Source organism: Puntigrus tetrazona, chromosome 14 (genome assembly GCF_018831695.1).
Source record: "Puntigrus tetrazona isolate hp1 chromosome 14, ASM1883169v1, whole genome shotgun sequence".
NCBI lineage: Eukaryota > Metazoa > Chordata > Actinopteri > Cypriniformes > Cyprinidae > Puntigrus > Puntigrus tetrazona.
Window position 1 is genome coordinate 9055843 of NC_056712.1, and position 10632 is coordinate 9066474.

At 36.0% G+C, this 10632-nt stretch overlaps 1 protein-coding gene across 1 annotated transcript in view; it reads left to right on the forward strand.

Annotated features, from left to right (window-relative positions):
* Positions 1 to 10632, forward strand: part of LOC122358212 (protein bicaudal C homolog 1-B-like) — a 21890-nt gene that overhangs the window by 3559 nt on the left and 7699 nt on the right. Inside the window, 8 exon segments of the mRNA XM_043258000.1 lie at positions 3752 to 3798; positions 4466 to 4535; positions 5819 to 5898; positions 5966 to 6127; positions 6225 to 6278; positions 7690 to 7884; positions 7956 to 8219; positions 9587 to 9718. Of these exon segments, the coding sequence (XP_043113935.1) occupies positions 3752 to 3798; positions 4466 to 4535; positions 5819 to 5898; positions 5966 to 6127; positions 6225 to 6278; positions 7690 to 7884; positions 7956 to 8219; positions 9587 to 9718 (1004 nt within the window).

Genomic DNA, 10632 nt, shown 5'->3' on the forward strand with positions numbered 1-10632 from the left:
TTCCTTATGAGCATGCGGCTTTTCCTTCTCCAGATGTAAACTAATGGACCGGAGTGATGTGGATTACTGAGATGTTTTCATCAGCTGTTTGGACCCTCGACCCCGAGCAAGTGATGGGATGCTACGTTTCTCCGATGTTTCTTTACAGTGTTCTTTAGTTCATGACTTTCATCTTTTATCTCCCTGCTTGTCCGTAAACAAACGCGTTGCTAGGCAGCAGGCCCCTGCAGCGGCGCTGGTGCTGGTTGTTAACGGAGGGTCTCTGGCCAGTATTGTTCCCGACTCGCTCCCCTCCCCCTGAACCAGGAGTCTGAAACAGGAGGAGGAGACGGCTTTATGAAGGCCACAGCACTTACGGGAATGAATAAAGCACACATTCCTACAGTCCATCTTGAAAGAATGTTTGCACCATTCCCATTAGAGTTATTTTCAATCTGGAAATAATCCATGCAAGAAATTCTGTACGAATCAGAAGTGATGGGGAAAGTTTGATGCTTGTTGGTTTATAGAGCTTGAATGTCTTATGAACTTGTTTTTTTCGTCCGGGGATAGTCCAATAGGGGTTTTTTTGTTGTAAAAGAATGTTTCTCAACAACAAAATGACTTTAATGTCTCAGATGCCTCTCCTACACCTTTTTCAGATATTCAGATTTTTTTTCTAGAGGTTCAGGAGAATCTCTTTTTTGGCTCAAAACACAGATTTGCAATCGAAAGTTTACTTATTTAGTTATTATTTATTGCGCAGACTTCCTGCTAACAAAAATATGTTTTGCTAACGTCCCATTAAGTACTTTTAAAATGTTTAAAATGTTTTTGAAACATTAAGGGAGCGCTCCACATTGTCCTTCTGCGAGCACCGTAGACACATTACTTTTGAACATTTTCTGAGCACTCTGAAACGATTGGTATCATATAAAGAAACAAGGAGCGTTATTCAAAACGTCTAGTGTTTTAAGGCCTGGTTTCAGATTTAAGGTCTTGCACACCGAGTCTGAAATCTTTGTATTGTTTCTATTTGTTCTGCTTGCTACAATTAAAACCGCTTTTTTTTTTAATAGACAAACGTTTGAAAGCACAGAAAGGAGGCACTGTTCAAATGTGATGAGGTTGAGGTTATTTTTTTACATGTAGACATTTAGGAAAAACATTTCATACACCGGAGAAGTTGGTCACGCTTTATTTCAATTAACAAACCATTAACTATGACTTTTGCCTAATAATCTCAACTCCTGATTTGCTGCCTATTAATAGTTAGTAGGGTGGTTGTGAAGTTTAGGCTTAGGGATGTAGAATAAGGTCATGAAGAAGATGTATTTTATGAGTACTAGTTGTGATTATATCATGAAAGGCAGCTGGCTAAGAGAAGACATTTTTTTTTNGACACAGACTAGTTTATCAGAGTCCTCACAACATTTCTGTATCTTGACCATAGTAGTTCCACTTGTGTCTTTGCAGGGTCAGAAAGCTCTCGTATTTCATCAAAAATATTTTCATTTGTGTTCTGTAGATGAACAAAGGTCTTACGGGTTTGGAACGACACGAGGGTGAGTAATTAATGACAGATTTTTCACGTTTGAGTGAACTATCCTTTTTATAATAGCAACGCTAACAAGCAGCTAGTTAATAGTAAGAAATGATCCTTACACTACAGTTTTACCAAGACTTTTTTAAAATGCTTTTAGAGAAACAATATATGCTGGTGTGAATCTTGATACAATGGCTGTGACAAATTCTAAGATACGTCAGTGTCTTTCAGTTAAAACTTGTCTGAAATCAGGCATAAATGTTTTAAAAACTATTAATTATATGCATGTTAGGGAAATATTCCATTTGATCGTACACATTATAGGAACATTAAGTTAATGAACCCTGTGTGTTTTTATGCTGACATGAATAAAGACCAGATAACACTGAGCGAACGTTTTATTAATGTTACTTTTCAGAACTTTAAGAGAACGTTCTCTGTTAGCTGGGTGTTAGCTGGAAACAACAAGGACACAAAAATCTCAGCTTTGTCTCACTGAGATTGTCCTGTGGTCATGTGATCTGTTAGAGGGGTGTGATGTGCTGTATTGCTCTGTTCTGAGGTGTGTGTGTGTCTCAGGGCCCCTCTTTTACTTGTTTCCTTGGTCGCACTGACGGACACACACATACACACACACANAGCCTCCTGAAGCAGAGTCCTGCGACGGACCTCAGCTGGACCCCAACCAGACCCCGCAAAACCAGAACAACAACAAGAAGAAAGAGGAGGATGACGAGGACGAAGAGGATGAAGGATCTGAACTTCAGGACCAGGAGCCTTCAGACCCGGAGTGTGTGGAGGAGAGATTCCGGATCGACCGGAAGAAGCTGGAGCTCATGCTGTACGGTGAGTGTTTGATCGATGGCCGCAATCTGTCACGCTTTTCTGTAGAATTATTCCAGAAGCTTCATTAGTCTGTGCATGCAAATGAAACCCGTTTAGAAATCCACCTGTCGCGGATTTCCAGCTAAATGTCCTTCTGACGCGATGTTAGGGAGCGTTAGATGGATGTCGCCCGTTTGTGTGGCGGTTCTGCCGTGATGAACAGGTTTAATGGTCTGTTATCGGGAGCTGTCCAGGAAGATTCTGGAGTCGAGTCGAGTTTAAGCGCCTGCGATTCATCAACACGAGCTTGGAGATGACATTCAAATCCCTCGGAGATGAGAGCGAGTGACGGATTGAGCTTGTCGAAGCAAATGTTTTTGCGTTGATCTGGTAGAGAAGTTCAAAGTTCTTCAGTCTTAACTTTAAGATGAGCTTCCTTAGAATTAGAAACATTTGTTTTTTTTTTAAAAGGTGCCTCTGATTACTTAGCAAGCACAGCTCTCCTCATACACACACACACACACACACACACANNNTTTCACAGGGAGGTGAATTAGTTTTGCGTCAGCATCGCTTGCTCTAACATAACTTTGCTGTTTGACACTGTTTCTCAGAAGCAGCTTTGGGGGCTTTTCTTTTACATGCGCACACACACACTCACACACACTCACACACACTCACACACACTCACTCACACGCTGGTTGTTCAGTCATTCTTGCTTGCAGAGCCGTGTAACCCGTAGCGATGAGGAGCAGTTAATGAAAGGAGGGATGTTCACCCTAACCCTGTAAATGTCACTCTGGGGCAAATGTGTTTAACTTTACCACCCCCTCACGCACGCACACACACACACACACACACACACACANATCCCTTTACCCGAATGCTAGGCATAAATCTCCCCCTTACACAAAATGTTCAGCTTTTTTTGATTTTCAAAAACGTAATTCTTTATGATTTATAAGCTGTTTTCCTAATGGAGGCCGAAAATAATGTATTGCCTATATATTGTCTACATTGTCATACTATTATGAATGCAAAACATGCAATATAACCGTTAACCACTGAAAACTATGCATACAGCTGTTTATTTGCTTATTTATGCACCATTTACATTGTTGGTAAAACCTATTTTGTGTGTATTTATGTATGTGTCTGTAAATGTATATTTATTTGTCTGTATATAGTATACTTTATAAACAGACTATATAGATGCACAATATCAACAAAATATTTATAAATGCAAATATTTTGAAACTATAAAACATATATAAATGTTTATTTTGTATCGCGTAATGCATTACATTTATTATTCAAATAAAACATGAAAATAAAAAATATATCTTCTGAATGTTTTACTATAAAATATGGTGCATCAATCTTTCTTTCTGTGTCTTTAGCTCCTGCTGAAGGTTCAGGGCTGTCAGGCGAGGAGTTCTTCCAGAAAGTAAGTAACCAAAAGCGTTTGAATCTAATTTAACACATCTAATATAAACCGGTGTTAATGTCACCAATATTATATTGTTTGTTAATATTCTAAATTATGTGTATTTTTAGTATTAGTTTTAGATTTGAATTTTGAATTTAGAATTTTAGATTATTTGAATTTGATTTGAATTTAGATTTCTTTTGTTATTTTAGTACTCAGGTTCGACAATTTAAAAATGTTGCTTTGGAGTCAAATATGTTTTATACATTTTATCTCAGTTTTTGTATGTTTTATTTCAATTAATGAAAATGTTTTTTATAGATTTAATTATGGTTATTATTTAATTGTTATCATTTTCATAATCACGTCAAAGCCGCTGCCATCTGCAGACATCAACAAACACGTGCATGTGTTTGTTGAGATCCTCTGGCGTCTCAGTATAAAGATCACATACTTGTTTTTTTCTTTTGTGGTTTTCTGGTCTTTTGTTAATTAAGGAGAAAGAAAAAAAGTCACTGAAGTGATTTTGTCCCAAACGCACGGAACAGATTTGCTGTTATGAAGGCAAAACTAGGAGCTTTGAGATGCTAATGAGTCATTGTCTCTGTTGAATGGAGGATGTGAGGATGCAAATTGACTATCTATTGAACTGGAGTTTCTCTTCCTCACGCACTCATTGTCTCAGGTGATGAGAGAAACACACACTCAGGTAAAATGGCCATCCAAGCTGAAGATCGGTGCCAAATCAAAGAAAGGTGAGCGCTGTCATCATTTACTCACTCTCATGGTCCATTTAGTTGAATGTTCATGCTGCTGTTTTACATACAATGACCAAAAAGTTCCAAAGCACCGTAAAGGTGTCATAAAACTAGTCAGAATGACCCATGCACTGTATTCTTGTTGCCTGGTGATATGCAGTTGCTTTGCCATTGTTGATGCCTGACCTGACACAATGCATTTTTATGCTGCAAGTCTGAATATGAGATGAGGTTTAAGAGAAAGTCGTACGGGTTAAAGCACAAAAATAGTGCACAAACAAGATTCAGTTCAGGGACATAATTGTCCGATAAGATAAAACATGAAAAAACTTCCTTTGGGGATGTATTGAGACTAATATTGTTTTGAGGGAATATTTAGAAAAATTACTGCTCTTCTTGTAAATTTGTATTTATTTATTTTTTACTATAAATGCAAAATGTTCTCTCTTAGGATTTAGGTCAGTTGTTTTAAACTAAATATAACATTTATGTTAATTAAAATAAAAGAAACCATGTGAAATAAGATCTAATTTTAGTTAGGTACTAAGTCAACGTTTCTCATTTTAGTTTAGTTTAAGTTTAAAGTACTAAAATCACTTAAAGAGGCATATTAAGAAAGAAAAATCCTATTAATTATTTATTTGTTGTGTTTTAATTTTTTTTTTCATGTAGTTTTTCCTCAATATTTATTTGGAGAAAATCTAATTTAAAAAAGAAAAATGTAAGTGTTGCTTTGCCAACTAACTCTAATAAAATTGTTTTCAGTTAACAATTAAATATTTTTTAATGAAAAGGTTTTAGCATTAGTTCATTATAAAAACAGGAGAGATAAATATGACAACACCAACTGAAGAAATTATTCACAAAATTATGTATGAATGTACATTTTGATTTCATTCATGTTATGTTTTTGGGGGGGGGTATGGTTTGGTACAGCGTTATAATTACATGAACTAATAATAGTAATAATAAACAACTTTGATTTTAAAATGTATTTTGATTGTTTATTTCATTTCAGTTGGTTGCATCTTCAATAATAGCTACAAAAATCTTATCTGCTTCTCCACAAATGGCTTAAGCACAAATAAATCATTCACATTAACATCAAAGGAAAAATGATTTTCAGAACATTTTGAAATGTGATGACTATTTTTCACCTTTTCTTTACTTCTAACTAAAATGAAGGCCTCTTTTATGATCCCGGTCCAACTGTTTTATAGTGAATAGTTTGGTGTTATGGAAATAAAATGTATTGTGTTGATTTGTGTATTTGTGTTCAGATCCTCATGTGAAAGTGGAGGGGAAGAGAGCAAACGTTCTGGAGGCCAAGCGCAAGATTTTGGAGCTCCTAGAGACTAAGGTGAGCTCCTTTGATTTCTCTGTTCATCTGCCCTGTGGAGATCTCATCGCAGCCCACCTATGCACAGGTGAATAAAGTCACACTGAAGATGGACGTCACGCATACAGAGCACTCTCATGTGATTGGGAAAGGAGGCGGAAACATTAAGAAGGTCATGGAGGACACTTCCTGTCACATTCACTTCCCTGATTCCAACCGAAACAACAGCGCGGGAGAAAAGAGTAACCAGGTACTCACGTCCCTCACAGTTGTGGCACACTGCTGTACACAATACACACTCCATGAGTTTTATGTGAAACTGTATGTAAGTAATTAAATACCTGCAGGTGTCAATCGCTGGGCCGGTTCAGGGGGTGGAGTCTGCCAGGAGACAGATCCGGGTCAGTAACTCATCATTAGTATTCATCGTATTTAAATATGAATATGTCCTTAATAATATCTAGTTTTTTTTTTTAATTTAGCTTTTTCTTTTTTACTTTTTTAGTTATTTATGACTTCAACTTAATAAAGAGAAATGCTGCCTTTGCAGCCAACAAGATATTTGTATATATTTTATTTAGTTTCTAGTAACTTTTTTTTACTTTGAATTCCTTTATGTAATGATATTTAGTGATTAATATTTATATAATCTTATAACATATGTAATATTATTGCTAAGTCCAGATGTGCTAATAATGTGTGTTAATTAAATCAAAAGTTGCTTCAACAAAATATTGCTTTAAGGATGTGCACTTTTAAAAGATTTCAGTGTGTTTTTTTACTGGAGTTGTATAGTTATATACTTTACATTAAAGGTAGAAAGATTTTGAAATTATTTATCTCGGTCTCTTTTTTTGGCATTTTAACTGGTGTGTGTTAATACATATTCCTAAATGCATTTGTAACTTTTAGTAACACTTTGTTTTTAAGGTTTCGTAATACAGAGTAATTACCCAGTTAAGTACTTCATAGTAGCCGTTGGAGCATGAAACATTGGAAGATTCACAAATCATTCTCACGGAAGCAAAAGCACTTGACCCAACATCAATAGCACTTTCTTCTTCTCCTGCTCTTTCCTATCCTTTTCTTGTTATATTAAAAAAAAAAAAAAAAAAGCCTCATGTCTGCGTTAGGTAAGCCAAGACCCCACTCAGAGCACTTATGCACTACTGCCCTTTTGTTGACATTAATTGCTTCTATTGCCTACCTCATTTGTACGTCGCTTTGGATAAAAGCGTCTGCTAAATGACTAAATGTAAATGTTATTTATATCTTTTTAATCACCTAATCGCCTGTACATGACTATTACTCGCACAATAAATAATATATATATTTGCTCACCTGTCTTATCAAAACACATGCGAGAGTGGAGTCTCATTAGGATTTTCCATAATTTGCAGTAAATAACTACCACTTGCGCATTTGTCCACATGTGTTGCCATAGTATTCATAGGCAGAAACCAAGGATAGCACGGATATTGATGCATTGATAGGCGACGATGACCAGGGAGGGGTCTTAATTTAAATCTGGAATTTTTTTAAATAAACAAATCCTAGAAAACCTCTGAGATAGCGTAAGTACACAACTGTGTAAAATATACAACACTGTTCAAGTGGTTTTTGGATATTTTATGACAAAATGTTATGCCTTCAACTATAGTGATGAAAATCGAAACAGATTTTAAATAAATCTAATCAGTCATTTTAATAAATATTCATTATATTTAAATACATGACATTTATATTAAAAATTCATAGGTTTTGGTTCAAATATATGTTTTACGGGTATGTGCACTTGACTCTGATTTGCAGGACCTGCAGCCGCTGGTTCTGACCTTTGACCTTCCGGTGACCCTTGTGGGGGGTGTGGTGTGTGACACGGGCTCTCCGGTGATTCAGCACGTGGCTCAGGCGTTCGGAGTGAGCGTCAGCTTCAGGACGCAGCCCAAACTCTACAGCAGCACCTGCAGCGTGAGAGGAACGCAGGGGAACGCCGCGGCCGTCAAGGTGATGCTCGCCCTCACGACACACAGCCCCCACCGCACGCGGCGTCAGTAACTGACCTTTGACCTCCGCAGAAGGCCACCTGCGTGCTGATGGAGCTGCTGCTGGGCTCCGAGGCCCTGGCCGGGGTCACGGGGGTGATGGTGAGCACACAGCTGGACGTGACCTCGCAGCAGCACCTCTTCCTGTTGGGTCAGAACGGAGCCAACTTCCTGACCGTCATGCATCAGACGCACACACAGATCATCCTGCCTGACCTCAGCGCTCCGCAGCACACACCCTCGCTGCTGATCCAGGGCACGGCCGACGGAGTGTGTGTTGCTCGCCAGCAGCTCATGGTACAGACCCCCCGTGGGTCCCACTTTATATCGTGTCCCTATTACTTGTGCGCTTACATAGTAACTAGATGTGTATGTAGTGAGTACACACTGGTGCACAGTATCTAAACTAAATGAAAAATTAGAAATGTTACTTTGTCAAATAACTGTAATAATAGTAAAACCTTAAAAGACTTATCTATTAATGCAAAATGTTTTTTTAGGATTTGGGTTGGTCCAGTGTTGTTATCATAAACCTAAACTAGAATGATTAAAAATGGTTTAGATTAGAATATAATAAAAAAAGATAATTTATATCAAATAAACTTTAACTTACTAAATCTTAAGCTGCAGACATTTTGGGGACATTCACATTAAAATAAAGGTAAACTGAAATTAATGGTAAAAACAAAGCAAAAAAGGTTGTTGCCAAAGGAACAATTGATATTTTTCATTTAGTTTAACGGTAACATTTTACAATGTAATTTGTTATTTTATATTGTATACATTATTAATCTATTAGCTAGCATGAACTTGTGATAGTTACTCATTCATGTTAATTCAAAGTGCATTAACCGATGTTAACACAGCTTGTGATTTTAATAATGCATTAATAAATGCTAAGACTAATAAAAGCTGAATAGTATTGTTTAATCTTAGTTTATGTTTAATAGTGTTGTTAAACAATGCTAACTAATAAACCTTATTGTAACTAGTTTAAGTACTAACATTACTAAAGCTAAAATAATGAAAAAATAATATATGAGCGTGTGTGTAAATATATGAAGAGTGCTTACCTTTGTTATTCAATAATCATGTTTTTCAACAAATTTCAGTTGTTTAAAAAAAGTACGTAAATTTTTAAATACAGCTAAAACACAATAAAAAAAATTATGACATCATTAAAAAAAACCCAAGATTTTTGAAAATGAAAGTTATCTGTTTTTGCAAACAAAATTTTCATATGTAATATAATAGTAAATAAGTAATGCTGAAACTGAACTATTACGTATGTAATAATTAACAGGCAATTTTTCCCAAAGTGCTTTTTTCATATTCATCAGTTATATTATTTTCAATGCAATAACATTTCGAACAGTAGCAGATGAAACAAAATGACTCATTAGCGTTTATTCATGTCTAATGGTGTGTGAAAACGTGGCCTCAGACAACATGTACAGTGTGCCCCTGTAAAAAGTAATTGCGTTAGAAAATGTAATTTAATGTAAAAATAGAACACACACAATCAGGATTACGACATACATGATGCTTCGTATACAATAACAATAGACATTTGTCATGAAGTCCATTCCTCTGAGGTGAATGAACGAGACACATCTGGATGAGACTATATCCATGTGCTGATCTCGTGCTGCTTTCTCGTTCAGGACTGTCTGCCCGTCTGCCTGATGTTTGATTTGAAGGACGAGGGAGAGTCTGACCCTCGGAAACTCGCTCAGATGATGCAGAATCTGGGTGTTTTCATCAGCATCAAACCCAAGGTCAAGCAGACAGCGAAGGTACCGCAGCACAGCTCCCACAATGCACCTGTCACCAAAACAGGCACGCATACAAATCATAGACTTACTGTACATTACTCGTTACGGCGTTCGTCGTCTTTAGGGCTGTTCACACTGACGTCTGTTAACTCACTGCATTCGTTCGCTCCACGTTTCATCAGTTCACTTTCTGCTTCAAAGAGCATGAGGTTATGGGTCATATTAGACAAAAGCCATGCATTGCTTATAATTCATACTGTTGTACGAGTTATGATGCACTAAACACTATGTGGGTATGATGAAGCGGTTTTTAAACTTACTCTTATTGCACAGCCTACATTTCAGTATTTATTTGTGAGTGAATCAGTGTTTTGATCAAGGTTCAGTGCCAATGCTTTCTTTTCCCCGGTACTTTATTTCACGCGATATTTCACACTATAATTATAAAAACAACACTCTAAAATATAATAATTGAATAAAAAGTATTATTGTTAAAAATAATAAACATTCTAAATGTGTACTATCTAAAATATTAAAAATTTTTGTATGAAAAATTAAATAATATAATTATAACTCATATACAAATACAAAGCAATATTCAAATATGATGTAATATTTTATTAATGTAATATTATTAAACAAATGATATATACTCTTTAGATTTTAATGCTGGTGTAAATGAAACATTCTACAGTGATGAAAATGTTACTCATCGATTAAAACAAAGAAAAAAATTACAAAACTTGCGTGTAAAAGCCCAAAAGTGTGTTATTTTGACTTTTGATGTGTTATTTTGTATTAAAGATCTTTTTTAATAATATATTTAGTGTTGTTACCTTTTTACAACATAAGGTAAAATTTGTTCCTGTCTTTTTGTAAAAACCATATTTTGGTAGATTTTCTTTTTTGCTCATCATATGTAATTTTGTTTTTTT